This window comes from Heloderma suspectum, chromosome 2, assembly GCF_057233095.1.
Source record: "Heloderma suspectum isolate Gila_16-S chromosome 2, 16-S_ref, whole genome shotgun sequence".
In the NCBI taxonomy this organism is placed as follows: Eukaryota; Metazoa; Chordata; class Lepidosauria; order Squamata; family Helodermatidae; genus Heloderma; species Heloderma suspectum.
The window spans coordinates 166092326-166118900 of NC_139459.1; the positions used below are offsets into that span (position 1 = coordinate 166092326).

The 26575-nt window shown below is 45.2% G+C and overlaps 1 protein-coding gene across 1 annotated transcript; it reads right to left on the minus strand.

The window, feature by feature from the left end:
• Positions 1-15258: 15258 nt before the first annotated feature.
• LOC146353127 (uncharacterized) lies at positions 15259-24396 on the minus strand. Its single transcript, XM_084832204.1, has 3 exons — positions 24132-24396; positions 23740-23776; positions 15259-17822 (listed from the first exon to the last, which is right to left on the minus strand). Exons 1-3 carry the CDS (start codon positions 24378-24380, stop codon positions 17401-17403), a joined length of 708 nt encoding a protein of 235 aa, XP_084688330.1. The 5' UTR covers positions 24381-24396; the 3' UTR covers positions 15259-17400.
• Positions 24397-26575: the final 2179 nt, after the last annotated feature.

Genomic DNA, 26575 nt, shown 5'->3' on the forward strand with positions numbered 1-26575 from the left:
GTTGCACTGGTTACCAGTTGTTTTCCGGGCCAAATTCAAGGTGTTGGTTTTGACCTTTAAAACCCTATATGGTTCCGGCCCAGCCTATCTTAAGGAGCGCCTCCAGCAGCACCAGACAGGCCGCTTAACAAGATCAGCCTCGGATGGCCTTCTCTCTGTCCCATCAGCCAGGATAGCTAGACTGGTGGGGACGAGGGAGAGGGCCTTTTCTGTGGTGGCTCCCACTCTGTGGAACTCCCTCCCTAGGGAACTCTGTCATGCCCCCTCTTTAATGAGCTTCCGTCGTGCATTAAAAACGTGGCTGTTCAAGCAGGCATTTGGGGTGGGTTAGGGTATTTTAGAAAATGTTTTTATTGTAGAATTTTATTGTTTTATTGTATGTTGTACATCGCCCAGAGTGGCTGGGTGACCAGCCAGATGGGCGATTAATAAATTAAATAATAAATAAATAATAATAAGTGATAAGCATGTCCACATAAGCTTGCATTTCTGTCTCCACAGTCTTTTCTGCTACAATAGTGGAAGGAACAGCTCTTGAAAGTGCATCTGCAGAGAACAAAGGTTTGCCTGGTGTGTAGGTGAGTCAAATCATATCTCTGTAGTTTGATCATCATTCCTTGGATCTGTAGTGTACAGTTATTCAGTGGCTTGCTGAACAAAGGTATGAGGGGCTTATGATCTGTTTCCACAGTCACTGTCTGTCCATAAATCTATTGGGTAAATCTTTCACAAGCAAACAATATGCTAGGTAGCTCTTTCTCATCTGTGCATATCTAGCTTCTGTATCAGTGAGGGACTTGGGTGCATATGCTACTGGTTGCCGACAGTCATCATGTTTTGGTAATAGCACAGCATCCAAACCAGATTGTGAGACATCTGCCAAAATCTTGATAGGTCTGGCTGGAGAGTAGAACTTTAACACTGGCTGATTTGTTAAGTGTTGCTTTAAAACTTTCCAGGAAGCCTCCTGTTCTGCATTTCGGCACCATTCATTTTTCTGTTCAAGAAGCCTCTGAAGAGGAGCTGCTGTTGCAGACAAGTTAGGGATAAATTTCCCAAGATTTATTTTATTTATTTATTTATTAAATTTATTAATCGCCCATCTGACTGGTCACCCAGTCACTCTGGGCGATGTACAACCCACCACAAACAATTTAAAACAATAAAATTTTACCATAAAATTTTTTTTAAAAAAATACCCTAACCCACCGTCCCAATAATAATTGGGACGGTGATAAGATAATTCACCGTCCCAAAAAATCACTGAACATGCTTCTTTGATTGTGGATGTGGCATTATGTTTATAGCCATTACTTTCTTCGTGTCTGGTTTCACACCTGCAGCAGAAATAATGTCTCCCACAACTGTCAGTTCTGTAACACCAAAAACGCATTTCTCCCTGTTTGCAGCTCTAGCATTCAGGACTTGCTGTAGTCATTGATCATGCTCTTCTTCAGCTGAACTCCAAATTATGATGTCATCCATGGAGGTGTCCACCCCACTGATGTGTTCATAGAGCATATGTATGGTTTTATGATAGACTTCGGGGGCAGACGCAATACCAAATGGTAGGTGCAAAAATCTGTAACGTTCACATGAAGTATTGAATGTACAAAATGTACACAACTTTGAGGTTCCTCTGTTAACTTCAATTACCAGAACCCTGAAGAAGCACCTAGTTTTCTAAAGAAGCGTCCATTTGCAAACTGAGCCATTATCTCCCCTCTAGTCAGCAATTTGAAGTACTCTCTTTTCATTGCCTTGTTGAGGTCCCTTGGATCTAAACATATGCACAACTGGCCATTGTGTCTTTCCACCAGTACCCATTAGTTTACTCAGTCAGTGGGTTCATCTTTTTTTTAATTACTTGTAAGTCCACCACCCTGTCTAGCTGAGTTTGTAGTTTATCCTGAAGCGCAAATGGCGCTTCCCTTCATGGATGAATAACTGGAGGCACTGCCTTATTAATCTGGATGGAGCGTTCTCCTGGCAAACAGCCCCTACAAACCAAGCCTCATATACCTCTATGAGCGGCGCATACCCTTGGTCAGTAGGGTACTGTAATGCAAACACATAGAATAGAATCATAGAATAGTAGGGTTGGAAGGGGCCTACAAGGCCATCGAGTCCAACCCCCTGCTCAATGCAGGAATCCAAGTCAGAGCATCCCTGACAGATGGCTGTCCAGCCTCGTCTTGAATGTCTCCAGTGTGGGAGAGCCCACCACCTCCCAAGGGAATTGGTTCCATTGTCGTATTGCTCTAAAAGTCAGGATGTTTTTCCTGATGTTCAGCCGGAATCTGGCTTCCTGTAACTTGAGCCCATTATTCCGTGTCCTGCACTCTGGGATGATCGAGAAGAGATCCTGGCGTTCTTCTCTGTGACAACCTTTCAAGTACTTGAAGAGTGCTATCATATCTCCCCTCAGTCTTCTCTTCTCAAGGCTAAACTTGCCCAGTTCTTTCAGTCTCTCTTCATGGGGCTTTGTTTCCAGTCCTCTGATCATCTTTGTTGCCCTCCTCTGAACCCTCTCCAGTTTGTCTGCATCCTTCTTAAAGTGTGGTGCCCAGAACTGGACACAGTACTCCAGATGAGGCCTAACCAGTGCTGAGGAGAGGGGAACTAGTACTTCCCAGGATTTGGAAGCTACGCACATTGTTGGCTCATATTCAGCTTGTGATCGACAACCATTCCAAGATCTTTCTCGCTTATAGTGTTGTTGAACCACGTATCCCCCATCTTGTAACTGTGCATTTGGTTTCTTTTTCCTAGGTGCAGAACTTGGCATTTGTCCCTATTAAATGTCATTCTGTTGTTTTCTGCCCAGCGTTCCAGTCTATCCAGATCACTTTGAATTTTGTTTCTGTCTTCCAAAGTATTAGCTATCTCGCTCAATTTTGTGTCATCTGCAAATTTGATCAGCATTCCCTGCACCTCCTCCTCCAAGTCATTAATAAAAATGTTGAAGAGCACTGGGCCCAGGACTGAGCCCTGCGGTACCCCACTCGTTACTTCTCCCCAGTTTGAGAAGGTCCCATTGATAAGCACTCTTTGAGTCCAATTCTGTAGCCAACTGTGGATCCACTGGATCATTGTTTCATCTAGCCCACTTTGAGCTAGTTTGCTCATCAGGATATTATGGGGCACTTTGTCGAAAGCTTTGCTGAAGTCGAGGTATATGATGTCTACAGCATTCCCACGGTCTACAAGGGAGGTTACTTGATCAAAAAATGAGATCAGATTTGTCTGGCAGGACTTGTTTTTGACAAATCCATGTTAGCTTCGAGTAATCACGGCATTGTTTTCAAGGTGCTTCCAGATGGATTGCTTTATGATCTGCTCCAGAATTTTCCCAGGGATTGATGTCAGCCTGACTGGTCTGTAGTTCCCAGTTCCTCCTTTTTCCCCTTTTTGAAGATAGGGACAACATTAGCCCTCCTCCAGTCATCTGGCACTTCCCCCATCCTCCATGATTTCTCAAAGAGAATAGACAGCGGTTCTGAGAGTTCTTCTGCCAGTTCCTTTATTACTCTAGGATGCAGTTCATCTGGCCCTGGAGATCTGAACTCATTCAAAGTAATTAGGTGTTCCTTGACCATATGCCTATCGATCTCAAGCTGCAATCCTGCCCCTTCAGCCTGCACTTCGCCTTTGCCAGTGGGGTCATAGACCCTCTTTTGGGAGAAGACTGAGCCAAAGTAGCAATTGAGCACCTCTGCCTTTTCTTTGTCATCTGTTATCGTTTAGCCATCCTTATTTAATAGCTGAACAACCATTTCTTTCCTCTTCCTTTTACTATGCACATAGCTGAATGTTTTACCAGATTTAATTTTTCACAGACTGCTAGATCCAGGATGGGTGTCACATTCTTGGGTACAATACGAAATAGAAGCTGGTTTATGGCACTTTTGTACCTGGCACTAGTAATACATTTCCCAGTACTGGGATATTTGTTGCATAATAACCAGTAACTTTAATATTTGTTGGTCCTAGTTTTGGCCTTATTAGCAGACTTTTTAGCATCCTTTTTAGGTAAAATATTAACGTGAGCACGAGTAGCCAATTTAAATGGGATAATTGTCTCATTCACCTGCACTGAGAGGATCCAGTCCCTTTCAGTAGTCATTCTTTCTTCTACTACAGCAACATAAAACTCTTGATGTAAAGTATAATCAACAATGTGTACCTGGCTTTTTTGTGCTTTGGCTTGGCAACATCTTGCAAAATTATTATGTTTCCCACAGTTAAAACAGAGTTTTCCAAAGCATTACACTATTTAGGACCACAGTGCATTCCACCAGATTTGCATGCTTGTCTCTTTTGGATTCCTCCTCTTACAGCTGCTTGGGAAGAAGGTATTTCCACTTTTGAAATGGGATTTCTTACACTGTTTCTTCACATTCCGAGTATGGACAACACCTTCTGCGGAATTCAGATCTTTGGCTTGTGTTTTCACAACTTCTGAGACCCTGCCAATCTGAAGAACTTTGTCCAGGGACAAATCTTCCCCATGTAGCAGCCGCTCTCTAAGACATTATCTCTGATACCACACACAGTTAATTCTGTCCCTGATCAGAGACTCTTTCAAGTCACCGAAACCACAGTTCTTATTCAGCCTTCTTAATTCTGTTACGTATTGATCCAGTGCTTGATCAGCTTTTTGCATGTATGTAAAGAACTTATTTCTTTCAAAAGTTTCATTCTTTTTAGGCATGCAGTATTCTTCAAACTTATCAAGGATTACTTTCAGTTTCATATTTCCTCCTTCAGCAAGACCAAAGTTATTATAAATGTACAAAGCCTCCTCTCCCACAACATGAAGAAAAATGGAGACTTTGATCTTATCAGTTTTCTCTTCTGCTCCTATTACTGCTAGGTAGAGTTCAAATCTTTGTCTAAACCTTTTCCAGTTATCTGCAATATCCCTTGATAGCTGCAGGCTTGATGGGGCTTGCAACACATCCATATTTACAAAGATCCCTTCTGTTGAATAAGCACTTACACATAGATAGGCCTTATTTCTTTCTCTGGGTGCGTCCCTTCCCTTTGTAGCTGTACAGCCAGAAAACTGCTGCCAATTCAGTATACTCCTCATTCTCCACTTCTGACACCATGCAATCAAAACAAACAAACTAAACGGGTCCAAAACAAACTAAAGGAATGAGGAATAACTTAAAATACAACTTTTATTTAAAAGTGTATCCAAGAATCTCTTGTACAACAACCTACAGGCCTCTGGAACTGCCAAGGCCATGTGGCTTTAGGGCAAATACTCAAATTAACAACACCTTAATACTAAAGGTGTGTCAATAAAGGATAAACTCTATCATTACAGTCACTGCCATTTTCTCTTTAATTAAAAAAATTGAACAAACAGAGCCTTAGCAATTATTAAAAGACCAATTAAAACAATAACAAGGTCATAAAATGGCGACTACCACAATGGTTACAATGAATGTGCACTGAGCTTCACCCACAGTAGCTATGTCTTGCCTATTGGTGTGGACAGAAAATAGTGGGACATACACATAGATGAAACACAATACTCCTAGTAGCGTGGAATGGGCAATGCTAGGAACCACTAATTTGGAAGCAGCCTGAGTCCCAAATCCACAACATCTGGAGACTGTCTGCTGGTGTTTTCACTTGCCAGGTTGTTCTATTAAGGATAACAGTCAGTTTCAAAAGTAAATTCTTCTAAGGATGGACGAAAGTCCCTTACCTGGTCCCGCAGCTGTTTTCGGGGGGGGAGGGGCCCTGCCCCTCCCCGCCGAAATTCTGGCCGGGGGGGAGCGCCCCGTCTCCCCGGCAGCGAAATAAAAAAGTAAATTGTAAAAAAAAAACCAAAAAAAGTCATAGGCTACGTAACGATTTACGTAGCCTATCATGGCTAGATTTTCAAAGTCAGCCATGATAGGCTATGTAAATCTTTACGTAGCCTATCACGGCTGACCTTGAAAAAAAAAAAAGCGCGTACGCAAATGGCAGCGCCCATGGGAGCCGCCATTTGCGTTCCTTATTTGGGCATGGGTAGTCTACGTAAAGATTTACGTAGACTACGGCGAAAATAAGGGCAACGCAAATAGCGTTGCCCTTATTTTCGCCGTAGTCTACGTAAATCTTTACGTAGACTACCCGTGCCCAAATAAGGAACGCAAATGGTGGCGCCCATGGGCGCCCCCATTTGCGTACGCGCTTTTTTTTTTCTCAAAGTCAGCCGTGATAGGCTACGTAAAGATTTGCTACGTAAAGATAGGCTACGTAAAGATTAGGCACCAAAAACTTTGAAAATCTAGCCGTGATAGGCTACGTGTTGTTTTTTACTTTACTGGGAAATGGTGGCAGTGGCAGCCGGTCGGAAGACCGGCTGCCGCCCCCGCCAAAACGCCGCTGAAACGCCGCCGGGACCCGCTGCCGAGAGGGACATTCGCATGAGGTAAGTCCCATCCCGGGGGGGGCCGGAGAATTTCCCTACCAATTTCGGGGGGCCGAATGTGTTGGCATTCGGCCTCCCGGAGATTCGTGGAGAAATTCTCCGCCATCCCTAAATTCTTCACATATTTCTGACAGCATTTTGGAATGCTAGTGGCTTCAGTGTCTCTTGAGATAAATCCTGAAAAGTTTGTATGATTTGATCTTAATTGATCTTAACATTTTAAATGTATTTATTTTTAATTAGGAGAACTTAAGTGTGGGAAACAGCAATTTTGTGATCAGATCTTGTTCACTTGAAGACAGGGAAAAGCTGAAGTTAGCATATGGGCCCTTTAGGTGATCTGATCAGAGGCTTGGATCTGAGGACTAGAGTGGCTGCATGTCCTACTTCACAGAGGACAGCCCTCTGTTTGAAGGGCTGCCCAGTCCAAGTCCAGTTTAAAGAGAAGGAACCCTAAGAAGGGGCCTTGAAGTTGCCCATCCACAGTTTGCACCTGGATAGCCGCTTTAGCAGGCACACAGGTTACCTGGGGGGTGTCTCCACGGTTGATTTGCTGTGAGCTGTCTCCTTTGGGAGGGTGTTTGGGGCACATGACGTCGTGGCCATCCTGATGCTTTTCCTTAAGTCGGATTCTCCACGTTATGGTTGCTGTGTGCCCCAACCTCTGTATTTAGATTGGGTATGCTAGCCCTGCCTAGAGGTGTGCCTTTCACTGTGACCCCAGTCAAGGGGTGTTTTCTGTCCCTGTGTTACCCATCACAAATCATTTAGCGCCAAACCATAACTGGGAATGTGGTTTTCGTGGGCCTGAAATATGTTTACCGGTGGAGGAAGTTGGGGCCACTATAGATATAGTGCTGGGCAGAGGGTGTTATGGTGGTGGGAGGCGATGACATCTGGAGAGGGGAAGGCGATTGAGACGCCTGTGTGCTGTGTTCCAGTCTGCCTTCTAACCTCAGTGATTTTGGTTTCTTGCCTGCAGTCCCCTCTAGCCTGTAGGTGCTGCTTAGAAATGCCAGGCTGGCTACTCAGAAAGGTAACATGTTTTCTGAGCTTATAGCTGAAGAACATGCCGACCTGGCTTGTGTCAGCGAAACCTGGTTGGATGAGCAGGGAGGAGTCAGTGTCTTCCAAATGTGTCCGCCAGGATTTCTTGTGCAGCACCACGCTCGACTGGGGGGGGGGGGTAGCCTTGGTCTATAGGGATTCTGTCCCCCTGGTCAGATTCCCTATCCAACAGTCAGCCAGTTTTGAGTGTCTGTAGCTGGTGTTGGGTGCCCAAGACAGGATACGGATTCTGTTGGTGTACCGCCCACCCCGCTGCCCAACAGTCTCCCTGCCTGAGCTGACTGAGGTGGTCTCGAGCGTGATGTTGAGGACCCCAAAGCTTATGGTCTTGAGGGACTTTATTATTCATGCTGAGTATGTCAACCATGGGCCTGTCTCAAATAATAGCTTGCTTAACACATGTAACAGGACACACTTTGGACCTGGTTTTCTGTGCTGGATTGGCAGAAAATGATCTGCAGGTGGGGAAGCCAGTGGTGACTCCTTTGGCATGGACAGACCATTATCTGATCAGTTTTGACCTTCAGGCCACCTGTAACCTCTGCAGGGGTGGGGGACCAAATTTGATGGTCCGCCCCCGGAGACTGATTAATTCGGATGGATTTTTGAGGTCTCTTGGGGATTTTTCTGCAGGCTTAGGCGGCAGTCCTGCCAAGGTCCTGGTCACTGCTTGGAATGAGGAGATGACCCGGGCTATTGATATAATCGCTCCCAAACATCCTCGACCTGGTCGTAGAACTGTGTCAGCTCCTTGGTATTCTGAGTTGCTGTGGGCGATGAAACGACTGTGTAAAATCGCTCATATTCGCACCGACTTGGATGACATTGTTTTGATAGAGCAGGGGTTGGACTCGATGGCCTTGTAGGACCCTTCCAACCCTACTATTCTATGATTCTATGAGTCTGATATGGATGGGGCTGGTGCACCATCTAGTCATGTTATGGATACCTTTTGGGTTGTGCAACCTGAGAATGTGGACAAACTGCTTGGAGGACTGACGCCTACTACTTGCCCTTTAGATCTTTGCCCATCTGGCTTGTGAAATCTGCCAGAGCTGGGCTGTATATCTGGACCTCGGAGGTAGTCCTTCCTTGAGGGATGGCAAGGTCCCTGCAGCTTTGCAAGAAGCTGTGGTGAGGCCCTTGCTGAAGAAACCAAATTTAGATCCCTTGGTTCCAGGTAATTATTGCCCTGTGTCAAATTTGCCATTCTTGGGCAAGGTGCTGGAGCATGTGGTAGCCTCACAACTCCAAACAGTTTTGGATGAAACTGATTATTTAGATCCATTCCAATCAGGTTTCAGGCCTGGTTATGGGACGGAAACAGCCTTGGTCGCCCTGGTTGATGACTTATGCTGGGGAATAGATGGGGGGAGTGCTACCCTGTTGGTTCTTCTGGATCTCTCAGTGGCTTTCGATACCATCAACCATGGTATCCTTCTGGATCATTTATCTGGATTGGGCGTGGGAGGCACAGTTTTAAAGTGGTTCCAGTCCTTTCTGGAGGAGCGGTCTCAGAAGGTGGTGCTGGGGGACTTCTGTTCCACCCCATGGCCATTAGCCTGTGGGATGCTGCAAGACTCTATCTTGTCCCCCATGCCTTTTAACAACTACATGAAACTGCTGGGGGAAGTCATCAGGAGGTTTGGGCTGAAATGTCATCAGTATGCGGATGATACTCAGCTCTACCTCTCGTTTCCATCCGGACATCCCAGGGAGGCTGTGGAACTCTTGAACCAGTGTCTGGAGGCTGTTTTGTTTGAACAAGCTGAAACTTAATCCAGACAAGATGGAGGTACTGTGGGTTGGGAAACCAGCTACTTCAGATGGAGGTTTACAACTGGCCTTAGATGGGGTTGCACTCCCTCTGAAAATGCGCAGTCTGGGAGTCCTGGACTCTGAGCTAACTGGGGAATCCCAGGTGGCTGTGGTGTCCAGGAGTGCATTTTACCAGCTTAGGCTGGTACGCCAACTATGGCTCTATTGGGAGAGGACAGACCTTGCCTCAGTTATCCATGCACTACTGATGTCCAGGCTGGACTACTGTAATGCGCTATACGTGAGGCTGCCTTTGAAGACGGTTCAGAAACTCCAGCTTGTGCAGAATGCGGCCGCCCGAGTATTGGTGGGGGCGAGGCGATTCAGTCATATTACACCTATACTGCGCCAGCTGCACTGGTTACTGGTGCGTTTCTGAGCCCAATTCAAAGTGCTCTTTTTGACCTTTAAAGCCTTAAAAGGTTTGGGACCAAGTTACTTGAAGGACTGTCTACTTCCATATCAGCCTGCCCGCACTTTAACATCAGAAAGAGAGGCCCCTTCTCATTTGCCCACCCGTGACAGCAGTCAGGTGGGTGAACACATGAGAGAGGGCCTTCTCTGCAGTGGCCCCACACCTTTGGAACAAGCTGCCATCGGAGGTCCGCCATGCTCCATCATTGCAGACTTTTAAGAAGGCCTTGAAAACATATTATTTTACCTTGGCCTTCTATTGATATGACTGCTACTGTTGCTGCTGTTAACATCGTTGTTGGTTTTATTGTTGGTTTTAATTGTTGGTTTAATTGTTGGTTTTAACTGTTTTTATGTTTTTAGCATTTTTAATATTTTAACTTTTTTAATGTTATTGTTGTAAGCCGCCTTGGGAGGGCTTCTGCCCTGAAAGGCAGCCAAGAAATATTTTAAATAAATTATACTCAGAAGTAACTCCCATTGTGTTCAGTTAGGCTTGTCCCCTAAATGCACACTTCCGAAGTTACTGAAATCTGTTTCTTTGATGTTCGGTTGACTGCTGTAGGGAAGTAAGTAATGCACAGCTTTGATATTTCACAGAATAGGAGCTTCAAGGGTGAGGAGAAAGGGGGTTAGAAGGGGCTGGCTGGGGCCACGGTAACTCAAGCGTTTGTAGGGGTAAAGGCAGGCTGTAGGGGTAAAGGCAGACTCCCATAAAGGCTGTCTTTTTTGCTTCCTTGTGAAGTGTGATTTCGAAGCTGCGTGTCTTTGATGTTTGGTTGACTGCTGGAGGAAAGTAATTAATGTGCAGCTTCTATCCTTTGCAGAACGGGAACTTCAGGGGTGAGGAGAAAGGGGGTAGAGCCTGGAGTGGGGGGAAGCCTCTCTCATTGGTTGAGCATTCCCTGCCAGTCTGATGACGTTCAGTTCCAATCCCCCCCACCCCACCTAGAAGTATGTTCCTGCCAAGCAAATTAAAGTGCGCTACACCCATTCCTGTGTCCCTGCATGGACCAAAGCCGATTCCTTGAAAAATCCAGGTAATCCTCCATTTGCTTCTCCTTCTGTTGTCATGGAGATCCCCCCCCCCCGCCCAGTCACAGTCTTCCCCACTCTCGTGAGGTATATTTTATTTTTATTTAAATTATAGTAATTATTTCTACATTTGCATCTATACATATAAATTGGTGTATGTACATTGTATGCAAATCTGAGTACCCTTTTGTGCTCTTTTTTGGTGATGCGTAAGTGAGCACCCTTCACTGGGCACAAAAGGGCAGGTAGTACAAGATACCTGAAATGGAAGTCTGCAAGAAATCATCACTATCTCCTGGAGAACTACAGGGGATAAGGCAAGGTAGTGGGGAAAGTTCAGTGCCCCTTAGTCATGCTCCCCTCTTGATGTTAAAAGTAATGCATGCAGCGCCCTTCACTTTGTAAGAGCGGGCGGGCAGAGATGTGATGAAACAAATGTGGCTGCCACAGTCCTATCTAGTTTAAGTATGAGTGAGAATGTGAACACAGGCTTCTCATATCAGAACCTCAACTAGAAAAACTAATTTGCTTCCAGCAATTCTCAAAGTTATCTTCTGTGAATTTTGAAGTCAAACATTCTCCAACTTTTTTCTGAATATCACAGAGTATTTGATATCTGTATTTGACATGCAATGGTATTTGATTTACTGTTTGGTACTATTTGTTGAACATGCAGCAGTATTTGAGATTTCATAGTTTGATAGCTGACATGCAAATAATGTTGGACTATTTCATATCATGCTATATTATTTAATAGCTGCCAATATTTGATAGATAACATGAAATTGTATGTAACATTTGACAGTTGACAACATGTGACAATTCATATTTGATATATTCTCCCCCCAACTTCCCCTCCCCCATTTTTCCTTTCATTACTCTTTTACTCATTCTCTCTTCATTTCTTTTCCTTCTGTCCTGCATTTCTGCTGACTTCATTTTCTCTTTTCTCCATTTCTGGAGGTATGAATAGGTGTTGAGTGTGTGGCTGAATGTATCAAAGGTTCACAGTAAGAACCAAGTTTGTTGATGGGGAGATGTTTTTGTGGAAGTTTGAAACTGTATGGACCACGTTGAATGGAATAGGAAGGGAGGAAGTTGGGGAATAAAATGATAAACTGCTTTAAATAACTTTTTATTGATTCCCAAGTTTGTATTAACATTCATAAAACGTAAATAAATAGTTGATGATAGTCAACATGAAGAGATGCCAATAAGTCTGAGGTACTTCAATCCTGAGGTAAAATTTAACGCTGAAAATGCAAACATTTAAGATTGAAAATTTTATTTCAGCTCTCCTACCACATAAGCCACACCATGTAAAAAACAAACTTCCACATAGGTTGGCAAGCGAAGGGAAAACAACAGGTGTTACTTTCCAAATGGACAAACAAGACACAGAGAGGAAAGGACCAAACCTGCATCTTCAGAAACAGGATGGATGGGTGGAGAGCCGCGCTGTGTTCCAGCCCAGCGCCTTCATCACATGAACAACCTTCCAGGCATCATTGCTGGCTGCAGCAACGTAGAGGAAATCATCAGCTTTTGAGAAAATTGCTGAATGGATAGCCAAGCTGTTTTTCTCAAAATGATCCCCAGTGGGGATGTGGTTTTCTTGGTTTCAGTGTGCTGTACTGACTTCCCTTGCCATTGTTTGCAAGAGGAGAGGTGACAGTGATGCAGGCTGAAGCATCGATTTCCGCTGAAGCGGAAGCATCGGATGAATCATTCCGCTCCCTCTAGGCAAATCTGCATCACAAAGGGGGACCTACTGATGGAGCCTTCCCCGAGCTATTACCCATGGAGCAAGCCAGGGCGAGGAGGAGGAGGAGCCATAGCTGCTGTCACTGCTGGTCCCATTCCCTCGACCTCTTCCACTGGGTGAGGGGGTGGTGATGGCGTCCAAGAGGACAAGCAGCATCAGTGGCTGGCTGCTTGCTCTCCTGACTACTGTCATGGTTTAAGGGGGCCCTTCAGTGCCCTGGAGTTGGCACTGAGATAGTCTACGAAAAGTGAAGGGGGCGGGGAGAGAGAGAGAGGGAGAGAAACAGACTGAGGTTTCTATCTACAGTTTTGTGTAATCAAGCTGTCTGTAAGAGCTAGTGGTGGGAAAAGGGTGCTGTCAGCACTTAGCAAAAAAGAAATGACGGGCCCGTTCAGGACCGTCTGTAAAACTGGATATTTTCAAGGCTTGTTTTCAAAGCCTACATAAGTGTAATTTATTTTTATGATTTATATCCTGCCTTTTTGTCTTATACCAAGACATCCAAGGCAACCTACAAAAAGAAAAAAATATATAGAAAAAATAAAACCAAATTAAAAACACTAAATATAATTAGAACGATAAAAGAAAGGGAGAACAGCAGATAAACCAATTTCAGAAGAGCCCAAATTCAGAATGGGGTGCACTTCCCCTAGAGCGGGGGTGGGCACCTTGTGGTCCTCCAAATGTTTTGGTGTACAATGCCCATCATCCCTACCATGGGCTATTCTGGCAAGGGCTGATGGGAATTGTACGCCAAAAGCTCTGGAAGGCCACAAGTTGCTCACAGTGGTGTAGTGGTAAATTTTGAAGTCCAGGCACTCATGACAGTTGCCATGGCTGTGCCCCTAAGAAGAGGCCAAAAATGCAGACAGCTGTGTTGATCCATATCAACAAGCCAGTTCCAACAGCTTTTAACTCCATCAGGAGCAGGTCTTTTGTAAAGCAAATGGGTCTTAAATGCCCATGCAGGACCAAGCCACTCCAAAATACTTTGCATTACAAAAGGAACAATGTACTGTTGCTGAGGAAATTAATTGTCCCCCAGCTACTGCACATAACATCAGCACCCCTGTTAATAAAAATGTATGGGCGCTGTGACCCTGTGAGGCCTGGCTCTGCTACACCACTGGCTGCCCACTCCTTCCCTCAGAGAGCAGGCCCACAGCTCGGGGACGCTGAGATTCAGCCGTGCAGATGTTCTTGACAGCACATAGTGCCTTTGTCTGGTTTGTACATCATGACCTGGCCACAGATACCCATGCTCCGATTACTTTCAGGAAACTTCAGTTGCTCCAAAATATAGCTGTGAAGCTGCTAACTGGTTGATATACAGAGAAATTAACTTACCTTGCCAGCTTCTTTGGGGGTACAATTAAAAATGCTGATATTAACCTTTAAAGCTGTAAGGCTGCAATCATTCGCACGTTTAGACAGAAAGAAGTCCTACAACTCCCAGCATCCCCCAGCCAACCATGGTGTCTGGGGAATGCTGGGGGTTGTGGGACTTTTTTCTGTCTAAATATGAATAGGATTGTTCCCTTCATTGTTTTAAACAGATGTTGTAAGCCACTTTGGAAATCCTGTGTTGAAAGCCAGGGTAAAAGTCTTTCAAATAAAAATTATCTACAGTTATGCTCAAACACATTAATCTCTCCACAGGCACTGTCTTCTGCATTCAGAGAGCTCACAGCCCCTTGGTGCACATGCATGAATGGGAGACCCACGCACATCTATCCTCATCCAGCCCTCTCTGTTGCCTGGATAAATTATTTCAGCTTGGAACTTTAGTAAGTTGTACTGGCCTGGTGAGACAGAAGGCTGGATGAGAAAACCGGAAGTGTGCAATGCTTGGACCATTAGTGCATGCACACATGTATGCACTGGGGGAGAAGGAACAGGGTTCTGTTGAGCCTTATACCATTGCTTCTGAATGCGCACAACTGATCTGATATGTGGGTGACTCATTCCTTGTGCATATAATTTTTTTTTTAAGGTGGTAAGATTCCATTCCACTGGTATTTAATACCATATAAACTTCAGAAGCAGTCAAGCATGCTTGAAATCAATAATCTTAAGCATCTTTGGGGCTGTTCACACAACACACTATCCCATACTCAGTGGTTGAGTGTGGGTTATTGAACCATGGGTTTGTTGAACCGTGGACTAGTGTGCTGTCTGAACCCAAGATATATTCTGCAGGGTGGCTTGTTAACCATGCAGTGTGGCTTGTTAAGCACCTTGAACAACCCAACAACAAACCATGTGTTCTCCAGGTGTCTTGTTCAAGAAAAATAAGCCACACTGCATGGTTAACAAGCCACCCTGTGGAAAATGTCCTGGGTTCAGATAACACAGTAAACCATGGTTCAACAACCCACACTCAACCACTGAGTGTGGGTTAGCGTGTTGTGCGAACCCAGTCCTTGTGTTGGATTGCGGCCATATTCTGGAACTGGCCCATATGCTTCAGAACATTTTCATTTTAGATACACCAAGGGAAACTACTGAATATGAAATAGCATCAGATCCAACTATAGTATTACTAGAATGTTTATAGGTAACTTGTGTCCTAGAATTTTGAATATATTAGCAGTTTCTAAAAACGTTAGTTATAAAATGAAAATCTATTGAAATATTGACTATATTAGATTAGGAAAATGTATAATATAGCTTCAACAATGAAACTGACTAAACCTCATAAGACAGAAGAAAAATGATGGCTAAAATTGTTAAGAACTGGTCTTTATTTATTCAGTACTCAAAAGAGATAAATATAAAAATGTACATCCTTTTTCATTATTTTCTTTACTATAAATAACCTGAATAATTACTATGCAGGCCTAAGGCCAAGAGAGACTTCAAAAAAATAAAAACAGCACCTTGAATTGTGAGCCTAGGCACAACCCAACCATTTATTTATATATTTATAAAACACAGAGGTTACATCTCTATTTTAAAAAAAAGAACCAAAAGTCATGTGCAATGCTACGTGTTAAAAACAAACCAAGACCTGAGTCGTGACTAATTTGCCTCACTGATTTCAATGGGACCCAAGCTCAACTAACTTAAGTCTGGATCCAACCCGGAGAGTTCCCCAAACTTTTCATACCAGGATTTTCTCTGGATTACAGCTGGCAGCACATTTCATTCATATACCTGAGCAGAGAGTGTGTGTGTGTGTGTGTATATATATATATGCGTGCGTGTGCGCATTTACAGTGTAAGGACAAGGTTGTAACAAGTATCTGCGGAAGAGAATGATAAAGGCCTTTGGTGAAAAGAATAATGGCCAAATTGGAAGCAAAGCCTCCTTAGACAGTAGGCAGGCAGATATGCACACACACACGCCTATAATGGTATAAGAAAGACTGAAGTGTACTACTCGTTTATATATTAAATAAAATGCAAATATTAAATATGTCAATATAACACACTGTGTTATTATACAGTACTTTAAATATAAAATAGGGGCTTTTTTCCATTTAAGAACATTCTAGATGGAATTGGGTTACATGGGTAGTGCTACTACTTTCTGGGTGCTCAGTTTGTGGGGTCTGAGGGGTAGCAGAGGAATGAAATCATGGATGTGCTCCTTTACTACTTCTGAAGATCCTATTTTTTTTTATTTTATTAATCCTAGCAGGGACTTGGGCTGGTACCTGGTGAAAGGGAAAACCATTTGGTTTAATAGCATTTGGTTTAAGGGAAAGGTAGATTGGTAACAGAAAGTAGAGCAATTCACATGCAGGCAACAAGAATCTGTGGAAGAGATGCTTTAGGGAAGAGACTATGGGACAAGTGGGAAAGAGAAACAAAAATTGTCTGCAGCAGAAGGAAGTTAAGGGCACAATCCTATGCATGTTTCAACAGCAAGAAGTCCTATACTTCCAAGCATTCCCCATGGCTGGCTGGGAAATACTGGGAGCGGTAGGACTTTTTGCTGTCTATCCATGCATAGGATTGCACCTTACATGAGGAAAATGTTGGCTAGAGTCCAAGCAATTGTGAAACTAGTTTTGTGCGCATATTTCCCGTCACCCAACAGCCCCCTTCCTGTACTACATGGCAAAATGCTGATGAACGGAGTTTCAAAAAGCAATTTGTGCTGTGGTGTTGATTGAAGTCAGCTATTCAAGAGAAGAAAATGTAAAACTTCCACTGGACTAGCCCATGCCCATCCCCTGAATGTCAATAGCTCTTTGGACCCTGGACATAAGGTTTGAGAAGTGGGAGCCTGAGGCGGCTGCCCTCCAAAACTATAACATGGTTTTGAGGGTGCTCAGAAGCCCTCATCCTCTGAAACAGCAGGAAGGGGAACAGTCTGCTGGAGATATCCTGGAAGCTAGCATGCCCCACACTTAGATGAACTGAGCAGCTTGCATACCAGTAGCATCAGAAGCCGCCAGGACAATCAGAGCCTTCAACTGGGCAGAAAGGGCACACAGATGAGGACTGGCAGTAAGCCAGGGAGGGAGGAAAGACTGCATTTTGGTGGGGGCACGCTGGTGGGGGCACTATAGCCCAATGTAATTCTCAAAGCCAGATACTGAAAAGCTGCCCTAACAGCTCAAGTTGCCCAGTGTTCTCTCCAGTCCCACAAAGAGATTGACCCCCTAGTGAAACATCATCATGATTCATGCCCGTTACACACCTTAGCCCAGTTCCCAGACAGAACCGTGTATTCCGCAGCAACACTTTGAACAGATAATACTGAGTTTCAGGCGGAAGTCCTGGCCCTATTTCAGCCAAAACTCTAATCTGCAGGATCCTCCAAGCATCTGTAGCAGTAAATCCTCTGATTTACAGCATCTGGTCCCCTCTCAATGTAACGCTGGCACCGTTATTGAGTCCAGTCACTTCTGAACTAGGTCTCAAGGATCTGGAAGAGACCGAAGAAGACGCCACGCTCATTAAGGGCCCACTCATGCCCTAAGTCCTCGCTTGCCTTTAATGTCACATAGAGCTTGTCATCACTCGCCAGTGGATAAGATACAGCCCTGAATTCTTCAACTGTTTCACTTGAGCGATGTGACAGATACAAACGGATGGTGAGAACCTGGCGAGCAGCAGAACTGGTGGCACTCGTATGATGGATGATGAGGCTGGCATTCACTTCCTTCTTGGAGTTACTGTCAAGACGTATGACGTTCATCTGAGCGTAGATACAGTACCGGCCAGCAACCTTAACCGTTAGCTTTGAAGAGCTGTATTCAAATGCTGAGCCAAGGTACACTCCTTTAATTTGAGCCCTGTTGAACCAATCCAGTGTCCTCTCTCTTATAACTGCTGCAGACAGAGGGAGAAATCAAGCGGGAACATCAATTGCTGTTCACCATGACAGCAATATACGATTTTGCAGTATCAGCATGAATTCCCAGTAGGGAAACCCAGCAAAGCCACACCAAGAACAAGCCCTGCACCACTGTCTGAAAGGTGAACCCCCAAATTCCTTGCAGTGTCATAGAAGACTTGGGTTACACACAGCCCCTGCCATTAAGATGTGCGTTGATTCTTGCAGAGTGAAGCCCCAGTGCTGAGTGTATCTGGTCCAGGCTTTCCCTAGAGCGGCCTTTCCCAACCGATGCCCTCCAGAACAACAACTCCCAACATTCCTGAACACTGACTATGCTGGCTGGGCCTGATGGGAGTTGAAGTCCAAAACATCTGGAGGGGACCAGTTTGGGGAAGGTTGGTATAAGCTGTAGAGAGCTCAGTCAATGAATAAACTACCTGCGAAAAAGCCAGCTCTCAAAATTCCATCATGCCCTAGGGCAGCGGTGGGCAACTTGTGACCGTCCAGATGTTTTGGCCTACAAATCCCATCAGCCCTTACCAACACAGCCAATAGTGGGGGATACTGGGAGTTGAAGGACAAAACATCTGGAGGGCCACAAGTTGCCCACCCCAAAAGCATAAAATAAGATGGAGCTATGTAGAGAGGAGCTTACTTCTTAATGGCCAGAGTCATCACGGGCAGGGAGCAGACTTAGCCCCAACCTCCTTCACTTTCTCCCATAAAAGTGAAGGGATGATTCTACCTAGGGAACATGTCAGTTGTCAGTCACCCAGTGAGCTTTGGCTATTGGGTAATATAGAAAAAGAATAAATAAATAACTCAATGATGACGTGCTTCACTGCTGCAGACAGGGCAAACCCGAACTCCCATCTCAGACACTGAGCCCTCTTTGACAGAGATCTTGCAGGGAGGTGCAATGTTCCTCTGTGTGTAAAGATGCCCCCTCAAAGATCCTCTGTCTCAAACCACCCTTCATAATGACAGGCCACGTGTTCAAAACACTTCTCACTAGTCCTTGCAACAGGCCAGTATTACAACCCCCAAACTACAGTTGGAGGAGGGGACGCTGATAGTGGACTCACTGATTATACCGTTAACCGCTACAGTATACCAACTCTCACTGTAGATAAAACCGGTGGCATGTTACGAAAGCAAGGCTCCAACTAATAAAGAACAGAAACTATTATGATTACTACTACAAATTTATATACTGCTTTCCAGTGGACTATCAGTTAACAAGGTCTAACAATAAAAATACAATAAAATCATCACTAGTTGGTAATAAAACTAAAACTATACTGGTTAGGGGCTAAACAACACAGCAGTCTGGGTTCAGCCAACACACTCAGCCACCTATGAAGGAGCCGTCTGTGGGTTGCTGAGGAAAAGGAGAAGCGGCAGGAGTGCTGGAGGCAGCATGCCCACTTTTTCCTGCTTGTCCCCAACAGCACATGGGTTTAATCCATGGGCTGTTGTGTCGCACAAACTGGCCCTATAACTAGGCAGATATAACTGGCCATCTTGGAACATTCAGAGACAATGACCTGGTCTGCACATTACGCTAACCCATGGGTTACTGAATTCTGGGCTGTCGTGATGTGGTAACCCAGCTGCACTAATGAACTATGGTTTGTTAACCACGAACAACTCAGAAAGAGAACCAATGCGGGTTTTTTTGGTTGTGAACTCTGGTTCTTTAAACCATGGGTTGTTGCCATGTGTGAACAAACTATGGGTTGATCATGGCTTGTTTCACCAGGCTACAGAGGTGGTGGAAAGCAGTAGAAAAAAACCTGGCTGCTGTACATGCCAGTACTACAGCATCAGAAAGGCATTTGGGATGTAGGGAGGAAGCAGGCAAAGGAGGAGGGAAACAAACAACCCAGGGATTGAGAGAACAAACCATGGGTTGTTCGATCGCCTACCAGATAAACCCTGGGTAGAGCAACAAGCCATGAGTTAAATAAACCTGAGTTAGTGTTATGTACAAACCAGGTCAATGACATGCTAGTATGGTGCACACACAAAAACATGCTCTGCAGAATTTAACATCCAAATGAATGGTCTGCAAGCACCTGATGCAGCTTCATTACCGAAGCTAAGCGGGTAAAGAGGTTGTCAGTTCCTAGGATGGAAGCCTTCTGAAAATTTCACGGAAAAGTATAAATAACAAGGTCTTGGGCCACTTCCCTGGAACCTATGTCTCTCTTGCCAAAATGAACATATTAGGGTATACCTATGTGTGGTTATGATTTTGAAAAGAGATTATGCAGGCTGCACCTCAGGACTAGAAGCCAGTGTGGTGTGGCAGTTAGTGTTGAGCTAGGACTGGAGAGGAGGAGGATCACGTATGCCACCTTGGGCTCCTTGTTAGAAAGGCGGGATATAAATGTAACAAATAAATAAACCAAAGGGGAGTGATGGGAAATACCAGTCCAAGAAACAGAGAAGAGAAGAACTCAAAGGTACACAGGAATCAATTAGCCCCAGATGCATTTTGAGTCTCTGAAGAATCAGGAGATTCAGAGACAACCAAACCAGCTTCTTCAGAGGAATTTCCTTTATCAAATAGTCTGCAAGACAGTTAAAGTGATTGTCTCTGAAAAAGGAACTTCTTGATTTGAAACACATACGGCCCTAATAAAACTGATTCCTGTTCCGCTTTGAGGCCTCTTTGTTTTTGGCACATCAGGATTACACAAATAAAAGCCCTTTTAGCTGGAATTGATTTTGCCGCAGCAGACTAAATTGTCAGAAGCTTTTTCATGTTTTGGAGAATTAAAAAAGTGCATCCCACACTTGTAGCTTCAAATAGTACAGTCTACAGCATCTCTCAAGATTCTCCCACCTCATTCTGATTCATGGCTAGACCAGGCTTTCTAGAGGCGCACTGTCTGCATGACCCCAAAAGAAAAGGGATTTCCCAATGACATTTTATTTAAGGACAGGCAAAAGATCCCATTTCAATCTAAAAATAAAACACAGTGGGTAACAATTTTCTTGGCAAATGCCCACCAAATGTTCCCTCCCCATTCTAAAACCTGTCTTGAATTTCAAAGGCCCAGATTCAGTGAAGGTGAAAATATTGGAACAAGAACATGATGTACACTCTGTAGCTTTCTTCCTTATAACAGGCTTCTGCCATATGTTGATAAAAGTCCCTCCACAGAACTTGGCCAGAACTCATGAAATTCTAACAAGTCTCCTGGTCTAGTTTGATGCAATTCTGCCATGGACACAAACTCAACTGCTGAATTTAGCCTAGTTCACATTTCAGTGTCATCCCTAATTTCACGTTTTGTGTTGTATTCTCACAAGCAGGGATCCAGCCTCCAAGTGCATGACATCCCATCTCCAGACATATGAGGAGAGGACAGCCTTTTTCTGGGGTTAGACTTGCTGCAGGGATAAAGCACGCTGTGGATCCCTTTTAAAAAAATGGTCTTCAACAATGCAGGGAAGCATACCTCTACTGAAGAATAAAATAAGGGATATTTAAGATAAAAACAAAGAAAATAGATGGGAGGGAAAAGCTGCATTTGGGACTTGCTGAATCAAATAATGTTGATGCCTCTATTAGAAGGGAAATGTGTGCAGCCTCCATTGTCACACTGGAATTTCCCCATCCCTTGCAAATAGCAGCCAATGAAGAGCGGAGGTTTGTCAGCAGTTACCATGCTGACATCTCCCAAACTGTATGGTTTGGGCTTCCATGAAGGGAGGGTGGTAGACCATTATCGAGTAAAGGAAGGAAAGAAGAGCAGTTAATAGCAGTTGGTGGAGATGGAAGCAAGAAGAAAAGTAAAGCAAAGAAGAGTAAGACAGAAGAAGCTGAAAGCCTGAGCATCCGAAACATTGCTCCATTTCAAGAAAACAGGATCAGAGAAGAAGCTGGTGGACAGACAAGAACATCTACCATCCAAGAAAAAACACACTTCTAATAAAGAGGCACTTGCTGTGGATATATTTAATGTTTTAACGCACAATCCTATCTGGATAGTCGCCAGCCTCCAAAATTGGAAGTGCTGACTATCCTATGCAGGGTGGCTGGATCACAGAGGGGATCTGTGCTCTGGTCACCCTGCATTTCTGCCTAGATGTCACCCGTCTAGGTGTGACTTCAGGGAGGGGGAGGGAAGGGGCCTGGAGGCCTCATAGGAAGCTGCGTAAAGCAGCTTCTGTCGTCTCCGCCCCTTTTCCCCTGTCTCTGGGCTCCTTTTCTGAGCAGGGAGATGTAGCCAGTGTGGGCAGAATGGTACTGGCCAAGAGGGGATGGGGGACGGGAGTGCAGTTTCTGGGCACTAACATCAGCCCTGACTCCAACCTCGGTTCCTGGAAACTGAACAACCCTATCGCCTTCTAGACAGAGTCTAAAGGTCATAGGATTGTTCCCTTAATGGGTTGTTTGGTGACAGAAACTATCCCTTGCCGATGCCCATTTATACATCCTGATTAACCATATTATTCTTAACTGATTTTCTTTATAACGTACAAAGCTTTCCCTGCAGTCCTGAATGTTACGGCTCTTCTGCATCTTATCAGGGCCTAACTACATGTTCCATATTAACAAGTCTAACAATACTCCAATACCATTTTTGAAAAAACTAAGTTTCCTCCTCCCAAACCTGCTTTATTGCCAGAGAAGCAGTGGGAGTGAATGCTAAACCTTATCCCTGCCTGTCATTTTCTGCTCAAGAACACCCACAAATATATCTGCTTGTGCAAAACCGTCCTAAGAAATTCTAATGATGATGTTGAAAAATGCAATCTTCAGAGTGATGCAGAACTCTTTATAAGAGACATTTGATTTCCTGATCACACACAAGGAATACAGAAATCCTTCCAGCAAGTTTTGAGTGTGTGTCCACAGAACTGGAAGCGTGCCTCAAAAAAGGTCCTCGTCCTATCCACACTACAATCAAGAAATGACCACAGGACCAGCTTAGATCTTTCTACACTGCATACAGGGAAGTTCCTGGGGAAAGGTTTGTTGTCTCCCTGTGTCCGGAGACCCCTCTAGGCTAACTCTGACACGGCAGCATTCCATGTCCACAGAGTGCCAAACCACACATTGCAGAGCAGATACAAGCAACAGTTTGTCATCTAAAAAAAAAAAAAAAGTTGGGAAACCGCTGCAAGAGGCTAAAAGTTTGAGTGCACAAATGCCGGGAAGGATGGGCTGCTTAACCTCAGCTGCTTTTTTGTACAAAGTCATCCCAATCTGCTTTTCCACCTGAAGTAGAAAAAAAGCTGTTCCCCCTCCCCACCCCTTGTGGCTGAAAAAAACAGCTGGATGAGTAAGCAGGAGAAGGGAAGTATTAAGCAGCTCCTAGATTGCTATTGTTTACCCTCTTCCCTGAGGGTTACAAGGTTCTTACATGCTTCTACCATGTACTAGGGGTTTAGCCCCTAGGAAACAGCCTGAAAAACTCTCATGCAGATGTCCACCTATGCCAATTAAATGCAGGCGCATGCACACGTGAAGTATTGTCAGTGCTCACCACATAGGATGTGCTTGGTGCAGATTTTCAACGTCAGACTAAAATCTGCAGGCACGTGCTTTTCGTGGAACCATCATGCCCCCTCAGAGTCCTTATTTGTGGAACCAGTGCTAGGGCTCCCCGTTTTTTGGTGATGGTGGTAGGTGCTTCAAAGGGAGCAAACATCTCATTCATTTCATTTATTATATGTCTATACTGCCCCATAGCCAAAGCTCTCTGGGTGGTTCACAAAATTTAAAAAGCCGTTAAGAAGGCATCATACAAAGCACAAAATTTTACATGAAAACACATAAACAGATGGCACACACAGACAGGCAACATATATCTAAAAATAATTTTTAGATCAACCACAGACAACCCAGGCCCTGATTAAAAACTCAAACATGTTAGGGAAAGGGATACTTACAGGTTTTATTCGGGTTCAGGACGAGCTGCGCAAAGTTCTGAAAAAGGAGGAGAAAGTTGGTGTCAGGGCCATTCCACAAGGAGAACCGAAAGCGCTGGGCTTTCCCAAGCACGGTGGAGCGAGGGGGCTGCTTTGGTGTCGGCCGGCGGCAGCCACTCGAAAGTCAGCGAGCTCTACGCGGGTACGCGCCAGCCAGCCAGCGCGATCCGCGCTTCCCCCGTCCCTGGGTAGAAGCCAACGTAAATATTACTTAGAGTAGACCCATTGCCACGAATGGGGCTTCAGCTAGTCATGACTAACTTAAACCCCATTCATGGCAATGGGTCTACTCTAAGCAGGGCCTCTGTTGGATTTCACGCTCTCCCTCCGCTCCCGCGCGCCCCTGGCAGTACCTGAAGCGCCCGCGGCGGCTCTGTGGCTGGTGGCGGGTTAGTCGACAACGAATTCAACGCTTGCGGTTGCGGCACCGCCGCCGGCGGCTTCTGCTCCTTCGCCACAGTCAGGACCAGCGCCGCCAGCGAGACCACCAAGGAGCAACAGGCCAGCGCCAGCGCGCAGCGGACGGAGGCGGCGGCGGAGGGCGCGCAGCCGCAGCGTTCCTGGCTCTCGAGCGCCCGCGAGAGCTCTACCCGCGCGTCCATCGCCAAATCCGCGGGCGCCGCTGGGAGCGCGGGCTTGCCTTTAAAGGCGCGCTCCGCCCCCGCGCGGCGCATGGGAGGCCCCCCGCGCGTCACGGCTGGGACCCTGGCGGGCGCCGCGCCCCGATTCGGCCTTCCAGCCAAGACGGTGAATCTGGCAGAGAGACACATCAGTAGCTCTGTCTGCCTAGGCTAGGCTAGGCTAGGCTAGGGCTCAATCCTTTGCATGCTTAGACAGAGAAACAACAACATCCTACAGCTCCCAGCATTCCCCAGCAAGCATGACTGGCTGGGGAATGCTGGGAGTTGTAGGACTTTTTTCTGTCTAGACACGCATAGGATTGCGCCCTTAATCTGTCTATCCACGACATATGTCCCCCTTTCGCCTACTTTTCCAGGGTTCCTCGTGCCTTAATAATTGTACACAAAGGGACCGGTGCCGCTTGTCAGGCAGCGCTGAGAAAAAAGCGCACCTGCTGAATTTTCCTCCCTCTTCTTCGCATCTATTCGCACGAAGAGGACGCTCTGCTCTTTTCGGGTTGGCCGCGGGCGCGCCGTTTGCTTCTTCTGCTTCTCTCCGTTTCTCGCCCTGCCTCTTCCAGAATTGTCCTACTTTGTTCCTAAATGTCGGGGGGGGGGGGGAGCAGTCCGCCTGAGCTCAGTCAGAGCGGACCCCGCCGTGGCTGCCAAGGAGAAGCAGCAAAGCAGTGCGGATTCCGTCATCCCGCCCGCCACCCGTTTGGACTTTCTCTTTACTCTTGAGGAAACCGGCTCAAGCCGACCTGCCCGGTGAGTGAGTGACGCTTTTGCGCCTCCCGGCCCCGCAAAATCCCAACCGGTTTGTGCACTTGGCACGAGGGCAGTGGAGCCGTCGTTTTCTTTTTCTGACTTTGCATTCAGCTGCCGTGGGGGGGGGGGGGTGGCTCATCGAACCCTAGACAATTATTGTATAATTGGTTGTGACTAGTTTTTCTCTTGGCTTTTTTTGACTCTAGGGTGGGTTTCTATTTCTCTCTCTCTCTCTCTCTCTCTGGTATGTCCAAAGGGTTTGGAGTATTGGCACCAAACGGCTTGGAATCTTGGGGCAAAAACTTGTGCGTTTGGCCAAAGTGAGGATTGTATTTATAGCCCCGCATTTGTTTGATATATTCTGAATTTTGTATTTATTCCTTGCCTTTGCGTTTAAGTCTTGAACTGAATGTTTGTTTACAGGTTTACTGTAGAATTTTCATTATTAGATTATTTTTCATTTTGTTATCTTTTGATATTGTGATATCAGTGTATTTGTTTCTGTATGACAATGATAGCCGTTTTGGGCTTCCTTTTGGAAGGGAAATGAGATATGAATAAAATTATGGTGGTGATATACCATGGATCTCCCAGGATCCCTTTGATGGATCTTCCCTGGTTGTTTGACGGATTTGCACAGCTGGCAGAACATATTTGGGTGCCTGAGGTTGGATAAACAGATGGCAACACCACCACCCTAGCTTCACACTAACGGAGCTGGGGTACAATTTTCCAGGAAGCCTATCCCTGATTTAGTAGATTATATCACTAATTATGATTTTTAGGCAAGCAGAGGAAATTTTTTATTCTCCCTCGTTTTTAATGTTTTTAAATTTGAGATCAAAGGGTTTAACTCTGCTCTTCTTGATTTTAATACTCTCTGCTTCCACCCAGAACACACCAAAATATTTGTTGTCTACATCCAAGCCCTGGGATACAGCGACATCTGCTCAGACCCATCAGACAGAGACTCACACTGTAAGGATCTGAATCAGCATTTCTCAGGGTACAATCCCCACTCAAGGAAGTGAAATAAAAACCAAACTTATATCAACGGGCCTAAGGCTGGTACTTCAGCACAATCTACTACAGCACAGGAAAAAGCAGAAGAGAAAACAAAAGAACACCTACAGTTCCCAGCTAAGACCACTCAAATGTATCATCATTGATCCTGGACAATAAACTTCCCTCTCACAGGCCTTGGGTAGTAGGCCAGTACTTGCTTATAGACAGCCGCCCAGCCTAAAGAGGATATCTACCAGCAGTAACAACAAAGCTCACAATGGAGATAGACACAGGAACCAAACCCAGTGGCAGACCCAGATGTGAGCCCTGTCCCCATGTCTCCTCTGACAACACTATTACAGGACCTAATAATTCCACCCATAACATCAGGGGTTCATACACCT